We start from the raw sequence: 20,267 nt of genomic DNA, 5'->3' as shown, positions 1-20,267 counted from the left end.
CTCTCCACTTCCCCCTTTATTCTGCAGCCTTGGTTACTATGGGATGGTTTTTGACTGTTGAGCGAAACCACGGCCTTTCCAGTGAATTAATTCCCCGACAGTCATAAGTATTCGATACTTTTTGTACAGTTAACCCGCGTTGTTGCCCGATCGCCCGTTGTTCCTCATGGATGCACCATCTCCGCACTCTCCACAGGCCAACCACCGCCACTCGACTGCGTCGGACTCGGTCCCTACGACCCCTGCATCTTCATCATCGCCCGCCCCATCCATAGGAAACGACGTGCCATTCTCTCTACCCCCCGACGCAATTATCCGCCTGATACAATGTTCACGCTGCTCGCGACCTTTACGCGCGCCCCTCCGACTCCCCTGCGGCAACCCCGTCTGTCGAGCCTGTCTGCCGCCGATCCGTACGCGCACGGGAATCACCTATCCGGGAAATGAGGAGCGAAAGCGAGGATTCACCTGCTACTGGGAACGATGCGATACCGATTGCGTGGGGGAACACTGCGTGGGGGACTGCGGGGGAGACATCTTGCTGACTCGTCTGGTGGATGTGTTCGACGAGGTTCTTGGAGCTGGCTCCAACCCCGCGCAGGGTGGAGGGTTCAGAGTGACGTGGCAAGGGCCTCGGGGAGACATGCCGGGGGCATTCGAGGAAAAGAGCGCATACCAGGGAGGTGGTTTGTTGGAGGGAACTTATGGTCTGGTCAAAAGTGGCCAGTTCGATTACGACGCGTCCGGGGTCCGGTATGAGACGCATGGGCAGACGGATCGGGACGATGCGACATTGGTCAGGCTCCGAGAGGCCATACGGAACGAGCTGGATTGCCATGTTTGCTACTCGCCGATTCTGGACCCGTTGACGACGTCTTGCGGCCATACCTTCTGTCGCGGGTGTGTCGTTATGACCACGAACCACTCCGATCTCTGCCCTGTCTGTCGGCAGAAGTTCAATGTAGACTCGACGGTACAGGCGGAGCCAACCAATAAAAGGGTCGCGGGTCTCATGGAGACACTGTTTCCGGAGGAGGTCGCTCTGCGACGAGAGGGTTCGACTCGAGACGCAGCCGGCACTGATGATGAGACGACCCTCCCGTTGTTTGTGAGCTCGCTTGCTCTCCCGACGGTGCCCACCTTCCTTCACGTTTTCGAGCCCCGATACCGTCTGATGATGCGGAGGGTCATGCGAAATCGAAACCATAGGTTTGGGATGGTCATGCTGAACCGCGCGGGCAAGAGCCAGGGGGAGCTCGGAAGATCTCGGTTCATGCAGTATGGCACGGTCGTTGTGGTTGATCGATATGAACCGCTTCCCGACGGACGAAGTCTGGTGATTGTCACAGGGCGGTCTCGCTTCAAGGTGCTCGGCTCGGACATCGTGGATGGGTATTATGTTGGGAGAATACGACCGGTCGATGACATCTCAATAACAGAGGAGGAGAGACGAGAATCACTGGAGACGTCAGTCCCGCCAGCACCTTCCATCGCAGATCCTACAGACTCCTTGAGTAGAGAGAAACCATTGGAGACTATGCCGACTCAGGAACTTTTTGAGTTCGCCCGGGCATTTGTACGAAAACAACACAGCCAAGGAGTGACATGGCTTCACCCGCGGGTTTTGTTGGCGTACGGAGGCATTCCTGACGATGCTGCTCGATTTCCTTGGTGGTTTGCCAGTGTCCTACCGATCTGGGAGGACGAAAAGTACGAGCTTTTAGCGACAAGCAGTGTTCGGCAAAGACTCAAAATCGCCGCACGATGGGTGCGGAAGCTCGAATCCCGCGAATGGTTCGTCTGCACCACGAAATCAATACTGAATACATGGTTCGCCAAACAGATACTGACCCATTCTTTCGCTAGGATGACCCGTTCCCGACCTCCATTATCGTCTGTCTTATGACTAGCCGTCCCTCTCCTGGTCTTCGCAGTCCTCGTGCTAATAGCAGGACAATCCACTTCGCTCATGTCGGTATCAACCCCAGGCGTCTTCACGACCTTTTCACCGTTTTTCATGTCGGTCTCGGTTTCCTTGGGACCCACCCACCCGTTCGCGCTCGATGCGCAGCAGCGCATGCGAGGCCAGGATTCTGAAACATACGTCTCGCAGACCATCGTTGTGGGTGTTTTCCTGGCGATTTTCATGGTGCAAGTGGCCGCCAACGCCAGTCAAATCCTTCGATCAAGACGACAGGAGCGAGACCTTCGACAAAGGGCTGAAATGGAGCAAGAACCCCCTCAGCCCACGGGGGAACAGCCAAATGCGGAGGCGAATCGCGATATTGGCTGAACGAGTCTGCAAGCGATCATCATTCGAGCGGTACGCAGATTTGTCACCAGTCGGCTTCCAGTGGCATCGGACGCCGACGAAGAGCCCAAGGAGGGGAAAACCGGCGTAAATCAAAGAGTCGATGCCGGCGCTGCTTCCTTGCTGGCAGTGGGCCCGTTTGGAATACCTAATCTCAAGGGGTTCTGACACAGGCGGTCAACCAAAGACCGCGTAGAGCCTCGCAATGGGGAACTATGATTCAATCTCGCGCCGGGACGTTGCCCGTGGATGGAGAAGGCATCCCCATTTCCGTAGAACGGTTTTGCCCCGTACATGCTTCCGCAGGTTCGTCTTTCTCCGGCCGTTCTCCGGCGCTGGAGTCATGATTATGTATATTCGGAAATTTCTAGCGCGATCCACCGACCGCAGAGTCCAATGCTGATAGTCGAACACCTGTTCATGTATGACAGACGTTAAGTAGGCTCGAGACAGCTCAGATGCATCGACGTTAGGCGTAGAGAAGCCCGTCAGAAATCATCATAGACTTCGAGGATCGGCTGGTATGATCGCGACGCGCCTTGCGTCGTCTGCCATGCGACGTCTATGATTTGCCTGGTGAGCCTGGAAATTAATTGAGTTTGTGCTATGACTGTGACTTGTCCAGCGCCACCTGCAGCGCATGAGACACCGTTGGTTGATGGCGATCAGGAGATTGGGAGACGAGATTGGGAGCGAGCGAGGAACCTTTGGCGCCTGTACCGAACATCGTCCCCTGCAGCCACCCATCCATATTGGTTTCTGGCGCCGTTGACTGGTCCAGACGTCAGATCGATTGTGAGACCGGGCGTCTCCAGTGGAAGAGCTCCACGCTGGTCTCAAATCAACGTGGGGTGACGTTGTGATATCCGCTTCGTTGCTTTTTCTTTTTCTTTTTCTTTTTCCTTTTTTTCTTTGGGGTTCTGGGAAGGCACGAGACTCTCTCTCTCTCTCTCTCTCTCTCCCTCTTCCCTTTTCTTTCCCTTCCTTGCACCCCCTTTTCTTCTTTTCTTCTTCTCTTGACTCCAGCATCTTCGTCCATCTCATTCTCGACTGATCAGGTTCCCCTGTCGGTCTATTTTATGGATCCTGGCATCCACGGTTCGTCTTCTCTTTAATCGCCTCTGCCTACCCCCAGACTGTCGTGCCGGGTGCTAAGTGACTTCCAGATATCACGGCTCATACAATGTCTGCATTTATTACAGTTGAAAAACGCCATTTGGAACATCTGCTCAGCCAGTAAGTGTTCTTCATCTCCCTGCCTGTTTTCCGGGGATGTTGTGGCCGTGCTTCTCGTCTGTTTGCTATACTTCGTATACATCGGCCCATCAAATCAAGACCCACCCGCTAACGCGATGGAATGTGGATAGAGCAGAAGCTGTAAGTGGCATGAGTTAGCGATCAATGGTGTACTTATCATTTGCCCGCTAAACTCAGGCGAGGCCGATCGACAGAATGTATCCGCGGAAAACAAGCTCCTCGACCCTGATTCAGTGACGATCTCGAATTCCGAATATAAACATTTGGTTAGTCGTGTTCATGATCCGGTGTCATGGTTGGCCGTCAGTGCTGACCAACAATCCTTGGAACGACAGCTGCAAGAATGCGAACGATTCAGTATGTGACACATCATGCGCCGATTTCCATCCCAAGAAATACACTATCTAACTGCGCATCCTAACCTAATCGATAGATAGATTGAAAGAATCACTTCTCAACGGAGGATTATCGACGGAGAGTCTCGATGTCAGTGCTTCATGGAACAAAGTTACGAAGTTAGCACGGCGGGCAAGCAGGCTGACAGGCTTTCTTCAGGTATTGATCTATGGTCCAACACTACGCGAAACGCAACCAAACCAAGGCGTTATCCGGGAAAATCCTATGGGCCGTCGTGAAGTTTCCTCCCCCAGCGTTGACTACCATCATGAGCGTTCCAACAACCATGGGCTCTCGACAAACTACGACGATGACGATGACGATGATGACGACGAGGACGGCCTGATGGATCCCCAGGACAGTGACGGGAAGGATGATTGCGAAGAATCCTCGAGGACCACGGGATCCTTTGCTGGCACCGCCGACCGACGAACTGTCTTGATTCGCAACTTACCTGATCGAGTCACCCATAAAGACCTTGTCGAAAACATGCGGGGCGGCGCGCTTCTACATATTTATCTTCGAGCCCGTGAACACCTTGCCAGCGTTTCTTTCGTCGAGGAAGCTGATGCCCAAGGGTTCTTGCAACATGCAAAAAATTACGGGTTCTATGTCGCCGGTAGACGAGTAAGTTGATCCATTGTCAAGCAGTGCTACGTCGTGTCTTAACCGATCTGTCGTCCCAGGTGGAGGTCTTGTGGAATGATCGTCAATTCTACATGCCTCCCTTTGTTAGGGCTAAAATCAACAACGGAGCGTCGCGAAACATCATCCTCCACAATGCGAACCCCAACATCACCGAGGGGCTCATTCGCAGGGACCTCGATCATATCCATAACTTGATTGTGGTGGCGGTCAAGTTCAAGAATGGGAACGCTTACATTTCCACGAATTCCGTCCATAACGCCCTCTTTGCCCGGTCCTGCATGATGTCCCGTCTTACTTACAAGGGCATGAGAATCGGGTTCTATCCCGACGAATGCAACCAACCCCTGGCCAAAATTCCCACAGGACCGAAGAAGGATGTGCAAGGCGGAGTAAAAAAACCGGCCTCGATTCCCAACCGTTTCCAGCTCCTTTCGCTTGATGGGGGTGAGGAGGAGGATAGTGATGGCAGTGAAGGACTGAACGGTACTCACTTGGGCAACGGTATTCATTGGGCAGACAACAGAGTGTCGGCTTAGGTTGGGGTTGTTGACGGGAGATTCTTTCCATTGTTCGAGTCCATCTTTTCGTTCACTCTCATCAAGATGGACGCTTGAAATGGGCAAGTTTTTAATAGTGGGTTTAAGATTTATCGAATGAGAGCCGGCACTTTCACATTCTCGACGTCTAGACCGGAGATGATCGACCCCACATGTAGGGATTGAGGATGGATGGATGATGGGTTTGTCTACGTATTGGGGAAGGTTGCGCAGGATCTACATGAGGCTACGCCATGCCCAGGGCCCAGAGACAAGTGCATATCGGAAGTCGTAATTGTTCATTTCCTTTTTTTCCCGTTGCTGGAAGACATTCTTGAATTCGTAACATTTGAGCATTGTAATCCAGCCGACAAAAACCGATACCATTAAACACAAGGGGAACCCCACGGGCATAACGCAGAATGAATATCTGGAGCGACGTCTCTCTTCCTCCCGACAGAAGACACACACAGCGGCACATCGAGGAACAGGAAAAGAAAATTGGGTGATATTTGAGATAGCTGGCCTATACTAAATCCAGCCGAGACCGGGCCCAGTATCGCACCATTAAACAACAACATTCCACAGCGGCAACCAGAATCGAACCAAAACCTGATTGTCCCATGGATTCTTTTTCTCCCTTTTGATTTCCTCCCCGGTACACCGTAGACACCATTCTGCGTTTCTGCACAAAAATCTTTTTTCCATTTTTTCGTATCCCCTCTTTCTCCCCGTCGTTCCGACAAGACGATAGAAGAGAGAGGGCGGGGTCTTGAGCAAAGTAAAAGAAAGAAAGATGGCGGAATCCCGTCGTCTTTTCCCTCTTTTCCCCGTTTAACGGTAGGATTTCTGGTACCTGGCGCGGGCACCACGTCCACCGAACTTCTTGGGCTCCGTGCGACGGTTGTCGGCAACGAGCAATGTGCGGTCGTACTGGGCAAGAGCCTGCTTCAGCTGGTTCTTGGAGTGCTCATCGACGTACTTCTGGTAGTAGGCGACGATGGACTTGGCGATGGCCTGGCGGATGGCGTAGACCTGGGAGGTGTGACCACCACCGGAGACGCGGACACGGATGTCGACACCGGCGAACTTGTCGGCACCGACGATGAGGAGGGGCTCGTAGACCTGCGTGGTATCTCATTAGGAATGGGGTCCTTTTTTCTTCGGTCCTTTCCCCCCGGGGTCCTTTTTTTCCCCCGCCGGATCGAGGTGGTTTGGATGTTGGCGTACCTTGAAGCGAAGGATCTCAGGCTGGACCAGAGAGAGGGGCTGGCCGTTGACCTTGACAAGGCCCTTGCCTTGCTGTTAAGAGAAAGAAGTCTCAGTAATTTTTTCCTATGGGGTTTTTTGCGGGTGGGTTGAAAATCGATGTGTGCGTTGGATGAAGTCGGTGGGATAAAAGATCATGGTGCGCGTGTTGGTTCTCCTCCTCTTGTCTTTCCTTCACATTCATGTCTGCTCTTTCTTCTTCTTTCGTATCTTTGCGGGTGGTCTCCTTCTCCTTCCTTCATCCAGGCTCCCATAGAATGTGTTCCATTTTCGATCTCAAAATTCAAGGGCACGGTGTAGACAATCACAGGGATTCAACAAAAGACGGTTCTCTCATACCTTGCAGTGGGCGACAGCGGTGGCTAGATAGACATCACTCGTTAGCCCTCCATCCCATGTAGATGATTATATCACCTGCGTCCAGGCGCACACAAAAAGCGCATGCCACGGGCGGTTCGCAAGATCGTCCCCAGCGCACAGAATCACAAACTCACCCGTCTTCTTCTTGCCGAAGCATTGCACACTCGGAACGGAAGCCATGGTGATCGAATGGCCCTGATCGGTGTCGGAGAGGGAGTGTGGTGGAAGTTGTCGTCTCGGGCTACTTTCGATGAATTTTGCGGACGGGCTGCTTCGACGGGAGCGACTCCGTGCGGGAGGCCTTCGCTTAGTGTTGGCGCTAGTGCCGTTTCTAGGGCTGCGGTTTGCTCTGTTTGTCTGCGCGGGTCACGTGGCCTACCCGCTGCGGACTCTGACTTCGGAGACGCTCGATGTTCGAGACTGGCAGCTCTGGTTGGCTTCGGACTTGGGATTGCTCTGGCCCCGGACTTGTACGGTTCTCTTTCTTGTGGTGTCGGTCTGCGTCCATTGATCTGCTGTTGTCCATTCAATTGATTTTCCATTCACCCCGGAGTCTCCAGCTCCAATCTCGATCATCATGTCGCAAACCATCGGAAAGGTACAATAACCTCGCCCTCGACAAGGGCAATTGGCAATGAACCCATACTAACAACCTCTCCCCTCCCCCGGGGAGCTCGATAGACCCGCCTTGCCTACTCGCGCACATGGCACCACGTCGACGTGGGCACCGACGGCCGCTCGCTCGGTCGCGTCGCCTCCTCCATCGCCCTCTTCCTCATGGGCAAGCATAAGCCCATCTACGACCCCTCGACCGACTGCGGCGACTACGTCGTGGCTGTCGGCTGCCATGACCTGCGCACCACGGGCAAGAAACGCTTCCAGAAGAAGTACTACACCCACACCACTCGTCCCGGCAGTCTCCGTAGCATGACCATGGACAAGATGTTTGAGAAATGGGGCGGCGGCGAAGTCCTGCGCCGTGCCGTGCGAGGCATGCTGCCCAAGAACCGTCTGCGGGAGAAGAGATTGGCCCGGTTGAAGAGTATGTCCTCTCTGAATTCCCCCCTCTATTCAGATATTGGCTAACAAATCTGCAGCGTTCGAGGGCCTCGCTCACCCCTACAAGGCCAACATCGTCAAGTTCGGGAATCAGTCGGTCATTGGAAATATGCCGGAGGTGCAGCAGGCGTTCAAGGAGGCCAAGGTCTCTGCCTAAGGGAGCTTTCTGTCCCTGGGTACCCTTTCTCGGGCTGTATTATTTCGACTTCTGCTCTACGTACCTCTGGAGTGTTTTCGATTGTGTAATTTTATACATACCGTACCGTGCTGTCTATCTTTCTGTCTTGTCTTTTTTGATCATTTGCTAGCGCATGGGTGGGAGTTCCTTTTTTATGTGACTTTTCATACTTTTTAACTTGCATCTTTTCCTACAGATTTGAGATTGGTGTCTTTGTATTATACCATACGATCCAATGAGGGAACTCGGACAAGAAGAAACAGAAAAATAAAATGAAAATGCTTGTCATGTATGCCTTTATATCATATCCCACACTATTTACAGTTGACCGTCGAAAACTCCCGAAACCGACACAATTATTCTTTATCCGTCATGCATGTCTAGGGGATTCTACAGCTTGGGCTTCACCGACGACCGTCCCACGGTACACTTGATCAGACCGTTGGGATCAGTCTGGGGCGCAAACACCTCGGCGTTCTTGCCGGTGTTCTGCAGGCCCTTATGCCATTCCAGATCTAAGACAGCCAGCCACGTCAGTACTCAAAAACATCGCGAGGGTCAAACGGAGGAGGCAAACGTACTAATCTCAAAGTAATGCTTATTCGGCAGGGAATAGTCCACCGTCTCCAGCAGCGGCTGATAGGCCAGGATCTGCTCGCCCATCTTGTACATGGTGTTCTGCACGCTGGCGCTGTTATCCTCGGCGAAGATCTTCAGGGTGACCTCGCGCGCGCGCTCCCAGGTGGCGTCGAACTTGGGGACGACGTCGCGGACCTCGTCCAGCGAGGCGAAGGGCTTCCAGGACCAGGTGGCATCGACGTCGGTGCTGAGGATGCGGTCCCAGGTCTCCTTGAGGGTGGTGTACTCGTCCCGCAGGAAGCCCCAGAACTGCGAGGCGGTGCTCTTGAGCACGGTCAGCTTGGACAGGCCCGAGGTGATGGCGATGCCGCGGCCCTCGGTCACGTCGACCTGCACGGTGCGCTTCTCCTCGCTGTCGCGCACGAACGAGTGCGGGTGCGGCTTGCCATCGACGGTCAGCCGGGTCCAGCGGTGGGTGACGATGTTGACGTGGGCGACGTGGATGTGGTTGTACTTGGTGATGAAGTGGGAGCCCAGGATGGAGCCGAAGAGCTCCGGCGGCGTGACGGGGTTTTGTTTGGCGAGGATGAAGATGGTGTTTTTGATGGAGTCGGTGGCGACGATGACGCTGTTGTCGGCTTTGGTGTAGCTGGTTGGGATGCCATTAGATTCTCTTCTGTTCTAACCAAGGAGTCCTCTAGGGCAAGGGAACAAGGGGTACTCACGAAGTCTCGATGTCGCCCTCCAGCAACACGCAGACGGTCATCTCGACCACGGTCTGCACGCCGGTCTTCTCATCCTTGTGCACCTTGTAGACGCGAACATTGTCCTTGCCGTAACGAGCTGCGGATACTTCAGCCATTGTGAGAGAGCTCGTGTTGATAAGATCGAGAGATAGGATAAGATCTGGACGGTAGATCGACAGCGAGGTCAGGCAAGGGACAATCCAGACAGGAGGAACAGAATCAATTGACTGACAGGCAGAAAGAAAGGAAAAAAGAGCAAGAAACCGCGAGTTTAAATGGCCGACGAAAAGCGGCGGAGGACGACGGCGAGGGTTGAGCGATGGTCTGATGGAGAGCGTCGGCCACCTCCGATGACCGCCTTATCTTATCGCTTTGTTCTCCTTGTCCCTCGTCTCTAGTTATTCTTCATTCTCCCACTCTCGCTCTCTGGCTCTTTTGCTCCGACGCTTACACTTGCTCATCCTCCGATCGGCATTTGGAAGAAAATCAATCAGATCAGGCCATGACAGCAACGAGGACACGGAGCAGCTGCAATGTCTGCCGATCCCCCGGACATGGAGATGCGCAGGGACAGCACAGATCCTCGTCAGCCATCAACCCTTTCTATTCTAGGCTGCTTCATGGATGCCGATGCAAGATCTAGGAATTGATGCATTCAATAAATCCCAAATTACCGACACCGCCCATCCGCATTCTCAGTCATGACTGTCGCCAGCTGTCAGGCTAACGGCCTCGGCCGCTTGCCAATAGTTCCCCACAGCCCAAACGCGGCCTTCAATCTTTTTTCCTTCTGCAGCAACTTCAGCTGAACGTCGCGTGCTCGTCTGCTGTATTTACTTCCACCAGCATTCGCTCCAATGTGGCCACTCTCGCCGGGAGGGCAGAAACGCCCGCCATGGCTATTACGGCTGCGCTCCTCTGCAGGTTTTATCGTTGCGACGGTCTGGATCTCGTTTTTCACGGTAGGTGGTGGTGATGGAAGAATAGCGCAAAGCCCTCGATCATGCCCTCAACCGTCTCAATCTACAATGAACCCCCTGCTGATCTCATTCTAAAGGACTATTTTCTCTATGCCATGGTAAGCCGCATCTTTGGATTCCGACCAATGCGCCGCCTTTCGCTGACCTCTGCTGTGAATAGATCGTCCCCGTCATGCCGACTGCGCTGGTCGACCGGGCAGGTGTGCCGTATGAAGAGCGTATGTTTCCAATTCGACCGTGTCTGGAGCTATAACTGAGCGTTTCTTGTCAACAGGGGAATACTGGGTTAGTGTGCTGCTCGTGTGCGAAGCCGCAGTCGCCTTCGTCTGCTGTCCCACCTTTGGCTACGTGGTCGACGTCACTCCCACCCGCCAACTTCCCTACCTATTGGGTCTAATCCTGTTGGGTGCCTCCATGGTGATCCTTTCCGTCGCACATACTGTGAGCCTATTTGTACTCGCGCGGCTGATCCAAGGTGGCGCGACTGCCATGGTCTCGGTGGCCGGTCTGTCCCTGCTGACCGACACCGTTTCATTCGACAACCTCGGCCAAACCATCGGGTATCTGGGGTCAGCCATTACTCTGGGATTTCTTCTGGGTCCGCTGTTGGGAGGCATGGTATATCAAATAGCGGGTTATCAGGCGGTCTTCGGGATGGCCTTCGCCATCGTGGCAATCGATGTGATCATGCGGATTGCGGTGATAGAGAAAAAGGTCGCGTGTCGTTGGACGGCCGAAGGGTCCGAAGCAGTCAATGAATCCGCGCCCCATTTGCCCGCCAATCGTGGCTATGACACCTTTGCAGACCCGGAATCCTCGTCGGACGCAACTCTCTCCGGGTCGCAAAAGCCAGCGCTTTTGCTCATTGCGCGACAACCCCGGGTCATGATCTCGTCGTGGGCTCTTCTCGTCCAGGGCATGCTATATTCGGCATTTGATTCAGTAGGCTGCCCCTGGATCGTCCTACTTTGTGATTGTTGGGCTCGATGCTAACTCCATCCAGACCATCCCCGTCTTTGTTGAATCGCGGTTCCACTGGGGACCCTTCGGAGCCGGCATGGCTTTCCTTCCCTCCGCCGTCACCGCTCTCTTCGAGCCTTATTTCGGTAGGCTTATGCCGGTCATGACTCCCCACGTCGTGAGGACCTAGCTAATGCAAGGAATGGCGTAACAGGTACCCTCTCGGACCGCTATGGCGCGCGTCTGATTACTTTCCTGAGCTTTATCCTCCTGGCTCCGCCGCTCATTTGTCTGCGGTTTGTGGAGCAGAACACCACAGCCCACGTCGTGCTGCTACTGGTCCTCCTCGGCCTGATCGGACTCCTGATCAACGTGAGCATTCCAGCTCTGTTTGTCGAAACACAGCAAGTTCTCGATGACATGGAGCGTACTCGACCAGGAGTCTTCGGCGAGAAGGGAGCCGTGGCGCAGGCGTTTGGCATCCAGACGATGGCCCAGTTTCTAGGATTGACCCTAGGTCCGCTATGGGGCGGGTTTTCGGAGTATCAGTATGGATGGAAGATCACGTCCTTAACATTAGGGTTACTAGCAGGCGTGACAGCGATCCCAATGCTGTGGCTCAGTAATGGACAGAAGGCGGATGTGGAAGATGAAGAGAGGGAGCGTCTCCTGGAACATGAGAGTCGTTCGGAGATCCCCCGTCAGTGAGATCAAATGCTACTTGCTACTTTGTAACAGAATATTAGAAGCACTATCCAGACTCGAATAAATACGAATGTCCGATTCTTCCAGTTGACAAGCATGTGACTCGGGCAGTCCGCGGACTCCGAGTCAACCTCGTTTAAGAAATCCAAACATGGATTTCCACTCCATTGCATCACATCACATCAACATGGGCATCCGATTCCTCAATCCCTCTAGGGTAGGGAGACTCTCCAAAGCAACGGTAAGCTTCGTTTTCTCTTCGAGTCTACACAACCCCTGATCTAGCATTCCAACTAACCACAATCCAGCTTTCTAAATCAAAATACCCCTTCCACGCCTCATGTCTCCATCACCATCAACAACGACAACAACAACAACAACAACAACAACAACAACAACAAGAACCTAAATACTACCTCCCCCATGAATCCACCCCCCACGCCGCCACCATCCTCGGCTTTCCCTCGCGACAGTCGGTCTCCAAAGCCCTGCATGCAGGAACCTGTCGCGAGATCGTCGATCTAGCAGCGACCATTGCAGGGTTCGAGCCGGTGCGGCTGTATACTCGCCCGGAGGATATCGTCTCCGCGCGAGAACTGGTCAAACAGCGAATCCATCACCACCCTGCAAGCAAGATCAAGAACCCAAGCCTTCGCCAGGACAGCCAGTACCAGAACGCTAACGCCACTACCACCACCTACGATCTCGCATCTCAAATCCACATCCTTCCTTGCCCGACAAACCACTGCTGGGTCCGGGATACAGGGCCGGTCTTTGTTCGTCCGGCAGCATCTACATCCCCATCCACCACCTCCTCCCACCGCCGGTTCGCAATCGACTTCTCCTTCTGCGAATGGGGCAACAAACACACCGACAACGTCCCAGACCCCAACCCTAACCCGACCAAGGACGATGCCGACGCCGACCCCAACGCCTGGCCCATCCCCTCGCCCACCACTCTAGCCGAAAACACAGGTTTCGCCGCCCGCGTGATCGCCTCTTTCCCCGCCTCCTCTACCGGCCCTATCTCCCGCATCCCCTCCCGCATCCGGCTCGAGGGCGGCGGCATCGAAGTCGACGGGCAGGGAACCTTCCTCGCCACGGAGAGCAGTATCCTCTGCGCGGAGCGGAACCCAGGCGTCACGAAGGAGGCCGCAGAGCGAGAACTGAGCCGGTTACTAGGTATTCGCAAATTCATCTGGTTCCCGGGGCGAAAGGGACTCGATGTCACGGATGCGCATGTCGACGCGTTGGTCCGCGTCGTGAGACCCGGTGTCGTGGTGGTTTCGAGACCGTATGGGTATTCTCATCACCTTACCACCTCAACTTCTTCTCCTCCTGCTGCTGCTACTGATGCTGCTACTGCGCGAACCCGGTCCGAATGGATGGCTGTCTACGAAGAAATCCAGTCGATACTAGCCCGCGAGACGGACGCGCACGGCCGACGCTTCGAAGTGCATGAGATCGAGGAGCCGGATCCGCAGTATGTGAAGAGGGACGTGGACGAGGGACACCCCGCGGCGTCGTATGTCAATTTCTACTTCGTCAATGGGGCCGTCGTGGTGCCGGTGTTTGGGGACCCGGGGGCAGACGAGCGCGCTGTGCTGACGATGCGGCGGTTGCTGCCGGAGAGGGAGGTGCGGACGGTGCGTGTGAACTGTCTGCCTCGTATGGGGGGCGTGTTGCATTGCGTGACGCAGCAGGTTCCTGTTCTCGAGGGATTGTAGGCCTCGGCACTTAGAGTATGGAAGGATTGTATAGTAGATTTAAATCCCCACTCAAACGATACAGTATGGATCGAAGAAAAGAAGAGACTTTGTATTCAATCAAACAGACCGATTCACACTCCTTGATTTCGTCTACCTCCGCTTTTTCTCCGTGTCTTTAGCTTTTGGTTCTGGACCTCGTCCTCGCCACGCAGCATACATCCAACCCACCCATGTGATGTACAAGATCCGAGTAGAGAAGAGAAGGTCAGAGAAGGGAAGAACATTTCAGTCAAAGCAAATGAGCAAAAAGAAAGCGAAAAAACATCGTCTTTTTCTAGAATTTGACTGGAGTCTTCAAATTTCATGCCATAAACCAAACAGCCAACCAGCAACGCCATCCATGCTTGAACTCAAGTTCCAAACGCCCAGTATCATAGGTATCCCTCAGGGAATTTCACGGGTGGTTAACAAAAAAGAAAAAAGGCCAAAAAGAGAAAAGTTATCTCGCGGTAGTTCGTAAGTTTCAAGGATCCTCAAAATGGACAAAACTCAAACCCGAAATCCGCAGGAGACTGTAGGTAAGAGATGATTTTCACAAACTCAGCTGGTCAATACTCCCGACTCGCGTGCTGCCACCCAACCGACCACCCCCTTTGGTCACCATGCCTAATCGATAGAACCGCTCGTCCCCGCCGGGCGTCCTCCCTCCGATATACCACTTCTCCGGCCCCAAGGCATCCCGGAACCCGCCGGAGCCGTTGGAGCTATCGCTGCCGCGGCGTTGGCGGTTGTGGCCGCTGGCGATAGGGATGGGGGTGGAGGAAGAGGCCGGGGTTGTGGGTGGGGAGGACGGAGTGGCGGGGGAGTCGGCGGCGGAGGTCTGATTGAGCGGTTGGCGGGGGTGGGAGTTTGGTCGAGAGTGAGCGGACGAGGAGGAGGTCGAGGCGGATGGGTGGTGATGGTGATGGTGATGGTAGTGATGAGTTGTCGTGGAGGCGGGCTCCGGGGACGAAGCGCCGGAGCTGGCGGCCTTGGTGGCTATCGCTCGGGCGTTCTGGGCCAGTTGCGCAGAAGGCCCCGTTGCGGACTGCGTGCCCGCTGTGGATGCCTTGTAGGTGGACTGGGCGCGGAAAGCCGCGAGGAAGTTGGCCAGGAAAGGCCTGTTGGTGGACATGGTGGATCGGGGCGGGTGGTGGTGGTCTTGGGTATCAGAATCCGGCCGTCTGGTGGACATATACACACACGCAACACCCCGTCGGGTTGAACTTGTACAGTGTCGGTGGTTTGATTATTGAGCAGAGTGGAGAGTGGAGAAGAGAGGGAGTGTTAGTGAGAAGGATACGGAGGAGGGGAGATGGCTCCTATTTGCGTCACTGGCGGCGAGTTTGGTAAGGAGGGTTCCAGACAATGAGCCTGTAGTCGTTGGTATGTCTAGACGCAGACCGGCATCCAGCGAAGGGGCGATGAGCACGACTTTGAGGCAGGGACCTTGAAGAAGGCACGAGAGACGACAAGGTTTTAAAGAAGAGGAGGTCGAGGTAGGAGTCGCAGGCAGGGAAATCGATATTCTCCGAGGCGTCCCGTTGCCGCTGACGCGAGACCACCAATCATCGCAGGCGGATATCGGGCGGCGCCAAAGCAAAGTCGGGAGTGACGTCTTTGGCTGTGGAGAGATCAGAAGTGGAACTTCTGAAGGTCTTGGATGCCCCGCACCAAGAGAGACAGAGCGAGAAGAGGAGAGAGTATGCATCAGTCCATCGATCAGTCCGGGGGAACGCGGGGTTGTCCAGACGGCCAGACGGCGCAAAAGTCACAAGAAGTCGGGAAGAGAAAGAAACAAGAAAAGACGCTCCTCCGTTGCTCCGGCGTTTTCCGGTCTCCCCCGAGATCACATGCCCCCGTCATTCTTACTCTCAGTGTAGTTACTCTGGCATACTTCTATTATGGCTCTTGGATCTAATCACATAAGTCTATATTCTAGCTTTTGATCCCTTGTCCTCCCCCGTGGAACCGTCATCCCAGGCCGAGTGCCAGTACAGAAATGCAGCGAATATAGAAAACATCTCAGGCCCGGATCGGTCCCCCCGGAGAAAGACAGAATGTAAATGCAAACACAGATAGAGACACAATCAGACAACCGACGTATGGAACATCATTTGGGCTGACCAGGGGCAATGCATCAAGGTCGACGGACACGCAATGGAGCCCTCGCTGGAGGGGGGAGTCACGTCGTCCCAGAGCAACCCAGCCACGAAAAAGCGTTTGGAATAAAACAACACGTTGCCGGTGTTTCGCAATCAACGCGCAACGGGAAGTGAACGAGGAGATGAGAAAGAGGAAAGAGAAATGAAAATGGAAAAAACCAGACAGAAAGAGAAACCACAGAAAGGAAATGAAGAAAGGAAAACAAGAAAGGAAAACAAGCATACAACATCTCCCCATGATCCCCCGCCTTCCCCAGAAAGAAAAAAAAGAAAATGAAATGAAAATGAACAACACTCATATGTCCGAAGGGAAGATGCATAAGCTACTTACACGGGTGGACGGAGAAACGAACATGCAGATCGACGCGGCCGTGACGTTTATGCAAACAAACCCAAGCACAGTCGACCTTCATGCGACTCGGGATTCGACACAAGGAAAAACAATAATGACGGGGACGAAGTGTTGACAGAAGCCCTCCCGTAAAATCTTTTGACACTGCCAAAGCAGCAGAAACGAGGAAAAAATCGAAGAACGCATCATGCCCAAGTCTATGATTGGACGCCGGAGAAACCACACACACCAAACCATCAACCCACTCATAATGGATGGAAGCAAATCAAAACAAATCCTGGACCGCCGCAAAGTTGAAACTCGCCGTAGTAAATCAAGAGAAATGATGCTGGCACGGTTTTCGAGAAAAAAATAACAAAATATCAAATGAACAAGCCGAAGAAATAACCCGCGATGGAGGGAGGCGGAAAGAGTCCGCTCCCTCTTTTTTTTCTTTCGTAATCGATGATGGGATGTCGTGATGGTCAAAGAGTAACGCCGAAAGCTCACTGCACCTGGTCTATGCAAATTGATAGAAACTTTCTCCCACTTTTGGTACTTTCTTGCGGGATCCGCTGGCGAATCTTTCGGAGCTTCCTAGATCCTGAGGAAGACGAAGATGATCGCTGTTCGTTCGCAAAGAACGCCGGTTCCACACACAACCTGTAAACAAAAAAGAAGATTGAGCTGCTTTCATTTTCAAGGGTTGAAGAGAGAGAGCAAAATAAAAAAAAGAGCTCTAGTTCGTTTTTAACGTGCACGTCGTGATGTTGAGCTTCGACTCAATCGGCTATCACACATCCACTCCATCTCGCCTCTATTGACGCGCGGGCTGGACGGTACCTGGGGTTCGTTCGTGAGTCACCGCGTAGTTTTGAAAGCACATGGCAAGAAGGGAAGATGCAAAGTTCTCAACTTCGCTCACGAGATCAACTTACCGTCGCCGCCCAAAGTGGTCGATGCCAGATAAAGACCATTCATTCCGCCCTCCTGGGGACCAGCGGTGGTGGTGGGGTAGTACTTCCGCTCGGCGTCGACGTGAGCGTGGATCGGCTCCTGGCCAGATGCCATGGACTGAGGGAAAACGGGGTTTATGTAACCATCGGAAGCTCCGGGCTGAAACATCGAAGTCCAGTCAATTTCGCCAGTGTGATGGGGAGTGGGCCCAGACATAACTGGGCGTTTGGGATCTTGAACGACCGGGGGTTTTACCTGCTCAAGTGAAGGACGGTCAACGTTCAGGTGCTGGCCGGACGCATCGGTGCCAGGCTGAACGAGGTAGGGGTTCTGCTTAGGAGCTGCCAGCCAGGGGCCCCGCTGAGGAGGCTGGCCCGGGGGAAAAGCGTCCTCGGGCTGCCCACGGCTCATCCCGTTGACAGACGACATCGAAAAGCCCAGAGGCTGCTGGTCCGCATACCCAGGTCGGCCGTGAGCCAGACCGTTGCCGTTCACGGCTCCGTCGCCGAAAGTCGCCCCGGGCATCCCATTGGGAGGGGGAACGGCACTGGTGACTTCATCCTGAACCGGCTTGGCGGCCGCAGCTTGGGATCTTTTCAAATGCGCCTGGGGATGAGACAAGTGAGTCGCACCGGTGGGGTTGCCTCGGCGTAACGAGCACTTCTGGAAATGGCGCTTCAAGATATCACTTCGAGAGAAAGTGTCTTTGCAAAGAACACACATGTACGGGCGATCACCGGTGTCTGTGGACAAAAAGAAGCATATGTTAGAGACGGTCAAAACAAGATCGATCCTCTCGAAGCCACGGAGCGCGCGTCATCGGATCGAACAAGAAAACGCGTGGAAAAACTTACGTCTGAGCAAATGACGCTTCAGATGTTTGGCGTGAAGATACGTTTTGTTGCAATGCGGGCAAGGGAATTTGCCGTCAGCATCCTTGGCCGGAATCGTGGTGTTCTTGGCGCTGCCGTTGACACCATTCGCGACGGGGGCGGCGCGTCCCGGAACACTCGGGAGGATACCGCGACGGCCCTGGGATCCCACCACCTGGGTGCGAGGAGGCTCCTTTGCACCATACGGGCTGCCACCGTTTGCGCCCGCGACCGGGTCAGGGTTCATCCAAGGAGATCCCTTGCCATCGTTGTAGCTGAACGCGCCCGAAGGGAGTCCGGAGTAGTCAGGACGGCGGTCCCGCGGGGGCGCCGGAGCAATCGGCTGCGGGTAAGTCTGGGCGCTGGACGCGGGAGGCAACACGCTGTGAGGCGGAGGGTAGGCTTGCGACGGCTGAGGCTGCGCCTGCGGGTTGGGGTGGGAGAGGAACGACGATGGAGGCAAGCTGCCCACGCTGGTATGAGGCATTATGGGAGCGGTGGAAGACGCGTAAACATCGTGAGTGGTGGTGGGATACCTCGACAGATCCGGCCTGTACGGCGGCTGGCCCATGTAGGAATGAGGGGCAGGAGACTGGCTGTGATGAGGCTGCAGCGGGGGGAGGGTATGCGGCTGGGACACCGGGTACTGAGGCTGCATGCTGTACTGAGGCGGCATTGGCATACTCGAGATAGGTGTCGAGGAGAGAGGCGTGGAACCCTGGGGGAGACTGGTGGATGGGGGCCGTGATGGATGAGATCTAGGATCCATCGTGAAGCGGAGAGGGGGTGATAGACGCGAGAGAAAGAGAGATAGGGCTGAACTGCAAGCAAGATTCACGGTATCCCGATCATTGATTTCCAAGCGAGAAATCCTTTTTTTCACTGGGAGGTTGTCTTCTGACCAGAGGCTGCGCGAGATGTGTAACAAGCGTGCCAATGCCGAAAAAAAAAATCTGCGATCGAATTCCTGATCACTTCCTTGGTTTGCTTTCGAAGTCCTGGTCTTCAATCTTTCTTCTCTGATCTTTTCTTCCTCGAAGACGTGTCTTCTTTCTTCTTTCTGTCTTTTCTGGTCCCTCGACAGGATCAATCGACTCAACCTGACGCGGAGATAGGACGGAGCGGAAAGGACGTGGTTAGGATAGCAAATTCCAACGGGCGATCAATTCCTCAGCCAGCCGACAGTGAAGAATCCTTGCAGTCGACGACAAAAGGGCGCTCAGGAACAAATGCGACTCCACTGCAGAAAAGAGATGAGGATGAAGTCGAGATGCTTAATCGTGAATTCCCCACGGTCACCCACCAGGAAAATCGAGTTGTGTGGGAACTTCTTTTTATCCGCACGTTGTCAAAACAGTCAATGGTTCTGATCCACCAGGGAGGCGGCGTGTAGGTGGGTCTAGCAACAACTGCTAGAAGGGAAAAAAATTGCTAGCCAAATTTTGCTTCGCGTCAACAATGCGCGGGATTGACCAGGGATTTTTTTCAAATGGATGAAATGAAATAAAATAAATACGAGCTCTGCCAGGGACAACACGTAGAAGGACCGGTGGCCAGAGAAGCAGAAGAGAGAGAAAAGGTGAAGAAAAGGGAAAAGGGAAAAGGGAATCAAAAAAAGAAAAAGAGTGAAATAAAATGTTTAGAGGGAAAAAAAAAAAAAAAAAAAAGCTGGAAACTAAAATCAAAAAATAAAAAATAATAATGATAATAATAATAATTACCAAAAAGACAGTACCCAGGGTAGCCGTCTAGTCACGGAGAATGGAGGGAGAAGGAGGGGGGCGACGAACGGCGGCGCAAAGTTAAGAGGGTCAATAGAGGAAAATGTCAAATTTTGGGGACGAAATTCTCGCACGCTCTGGCTCTTCCTTTTCTTTCTCTTTCTCTCGCTCTCTCTTTTTTTTTAAAAAAAAAAAAAATAAATAAATGGCAAAGTAATAATGTTGATAATTTCTGGGCAAGATAGGAGAAGAGAAAATACCGAATTTAAAAAAATAAAAATAAAAAAAGGACAATTAATTGAAAAAGGTTGAGACTTGTGAGAGGGACGGGCGGTGACGATCGTAACTCGAGGAGGCAAAAGACGACGCAAAAAAAAATGGAATAAAATAAAATAATGAAATAATTTATTACGGTTATCCAGTCAGCAGCACCCAACGTTTGGGACGGCTGCCGTGCCGTTAACCTGATTCGTGCCTCACCCGGTTTCC

At 53.5% G+C, this 20,267-nt stretch overlaps 11 protein-coding genes across 11 annotated transcripts; 5 read left to right on the top strand and 6 right to left on the bottom strand.

Moving 5' to 3' along the window:
• Nucleotides 1-295: 295 nt before the first annotated feature.
• Nucleotides 296-2,200, top strand: P170DRAFT_340865 (putative ATP-dependent protease (CrgA); the record flags this gene model as incomplete). The annotated part of the gene is given in 3 exon segments (XM_024843392.1): nucleotides 296-1,794; nucleotides 1,935-1,939; nucleotides 1,953-2,200. Coding segments are annotated over 3 exon segments (1,752 nt in total), but the record flags the coding sequence as incomplete, so codon positions are not given.
• A 508-nt stretch (nucleotides 2,201-2,708) lies between these two features.
• On the bottom strand, nucleotides 2,709-3,740 carry P170DRAFT_204580 (uncharacterized protein). Its single transcript, XM_024842778.1, has one exon. It carries the CDS (start codon nucleotides 3,353-3,355, stop codon nucleotides 2,810-2,812), a length of 546 nt encoding a protein of 181 aa, XP_024703345.1. The 5' UTR covers nucleotides 3,356-3,740; the 3' UTR covers nucleotides 2,709-2,809.
• On the top strand, nucleotides 3,319-5,148 carry P170DRAFT_510737 (RNA-binding protein; the record flags this gene model as incomplete). Its single annotated transcript, XM_024854806.1, has 7 exons — nucleotides 3,319-3,547; nucleotides 3,679-3,688; nucleotides 3,751-3,834; nucleotides 3,904-3,925; nucleotides 4,002-4,054; nucleotides 4,124-4,591; nucleotides 4,651-5,148. Exons 1-7 carry the CDS (start codon nucleotides 3,495-3,497, stop codon nucleotides 5,146-5,148), a joined length of 1,188 nt encoding a protein of 395 aa, XP_024703344.1. The 5' UTR covers nucleotides 3,319-3,494.
• An 834-nt stretch (nucleotides 5,149-5,982) lies between these two features.
• On the bottom strand, nucleotides 5,983-6,957 carry P170DRAFT_359301 (40S ribosomal protein uS9; the record flags this gene model as incomplete). The annotated part of the gene is made up of 4 exons (XM_024844346.1): nucleotides 5,983-6,273; nucleotides 6,379-6,450; nucleotides 6,757-6,779; nucleotides 6,912-6,957. The coding sequence occupies 4 exons, from the start codon at nucleotides 6,955-6,957 to the stop codon at nucleotides 5,983-5,985; spliced, it is 432 nt and encodes a 143-aa protein (XP_024703343.1).
• Nucleotides 6,958-7,354: 397 nt separating this feature from the next.
• On the top strand, nucleotides 7,355-7,993 carry P170DRAFT_410581 (mitochondrial 54S ribosomal protein uL13m; the record flags this gene model as incomplete). Its single annotated transcript, XM_024846852.1, has 3 exons — nucleotides 7,355-7,375; nucleotides 7,459-7,819; nucleotides 7,875-7,993. The coding sequence occupies 3 exons, from the start codon at nucleotides 7,355-7,357 to the stop codon at nucleotides 7,991-7,993; spliced, it is 501 nt and encodes a 166-aa protein (XP_024703342.1).
• Nucleotides 7,994-8,247: 254 nt separating this feature from the next.
• On the bottom strand, nucleotides 8,248-9,539 carry P170DRAFT_437750 (urate oxidase). Its single transcript, XM_024849437.1, has 3 exons — nucleotides 9,319-9,539; nucleotides 8,596-9,242; nucleotides 8,248-8,529 (listed from the first exon to the last, which is right to left on the bottom strand). Exons 1-3 carry the CDS (start codon nucleotides 9,453-9,455, stop codon nucleotides 8,405-8,407), a joined length of 909 nt encoding a protein of 302 aa, XP_024703341.1. The 5' UTR covers nucleotides 9,456-9,539; the 3' UTR covers nucleotides 8,248-8,404.
• A 214-nt stretch (nucleotides 9,540-9,753) lies between these two features.
• P170DRAFT_437748 (MFS transporter) lies at nucleotides 9,754-12,146 on the top strand. Its single transcript, XM_024849436.1, has 6 exons — nucleotides 9,754-10,301; nucleotides 10,397-10,417; nucleotides 10,480-10,537; nucleotides 10,594-11,261; nucleotides 11,323-11,425; nucleotides 11,494-12,146. The coding sequence occupies exons 1-6, from the start codon at nucleotides 10,197-10,199 to the stop codon at nucleotides 11,985-11,987; spliced, it is 1,449 nt and encodes a 482-aa protein (XP_024703340.1). The 5' UTR covers nucleotides 9,754-10,196; the 3' UTR covers nucleotides 11,988-12,146.
• Nucleotides 12,147-12,171: 25 nt separating this feature from the next.
• P170DRAFT_456703 (agmatine deiminase family protein) lies at nucleotides 12,172-13,711 on the top strand (the record flags this gene model as incomplete). Its single annotated transcript, XM_024851645.1, has 2 exons — nucleotides 12,172-12,225; nucleotides 12,293-13,711. The coding sequence occupies 2 exons, from the start codon at nucleotides 12,172-12,174 to the stop codon at nucleotides 13,709-13,711; spliced, it is 1,473 nt and encodes a 490-aa protein (XP_024703339.1).
• Nucleotides 13,712-14,285: 574 nt separating this feature from the next.
• On the bottom strand, nucleotides 14,286-14,867 carry P170DRAFT_427180 (uncharacterized protein; the record flags this gene model as incomplete). The annotated part of the gene is made up of 1 exon (XM_024847760.1): nucleotides 14,286-14,867. The coding sequence occupies one exon, from the start codon at nucleotides 14,865-14,867 to the stop codon at nucleotides 14,286-14,288; it is 582 nt and encodes a 193-aa protein (XP_024703338.1).
• A 751-nt stretch (nucleotides 14,868-15,618) lies between these two features.
• P170DRAFT_203646 (uncharacterized protein) lies at nucleotides 15,619-16,253 on the bottom strand. The gene has a single exon (XM_024842775.1). The coding sequence runs from the start codon at nucleotides 16,133-16,135 to the stop codon at nucleotides 15,758-15,760; it is 378 nt and encodes a 125-aa protein (XP_024703337.1). The 5' UTR covers nucleotides 16,136-16,253; the 3' UTR covers nucleotides 15,619-15,757.
• Nucleotides 16,254-17,149: 896 nt separating this feature from the next.
• Nucleotides 17,150-18,826, bottom strand: P170DRAFT_361532 (uncharacterized protein; the record flags this gene model as incomplete). The annotated part of the gene is made up of 2 exons (XM_024844472.1): nucleotides 17,150-17,928; nucleotides 18,040-18,826. The coding sequence occupies 2 exons, from the start codon at nucleotides 18,824-18,826 to the stop codon at nucleotides 17,150-17,152; spliced, it is 1,566 nt and encodes a 521-aa protein (XP_024703336.1).
• Nucleotides 18,827-20,267: the final 1,441 nt, after the last annotated feature.

The sequence above is a fragment of the Aspergillus steynii genome, assembly GCF_002849105.1.
Source record: "Aspergillus steynii IBT 23096 chromosome Unknown P170scaffold_5, whole genome shotgun sequence".
NCBI classification, from domain to species: Eukaryota; Fungi; Ascomycota; class Eurotiomycetes; order Eurotiales; family Aspergillaceae; genus Aspergillus; species Aspergillus steynii.
Note: the sequence above shows the minus strand (reverse complement) of the source record. Positions and strands in the feature narration are given on the sequence as shown.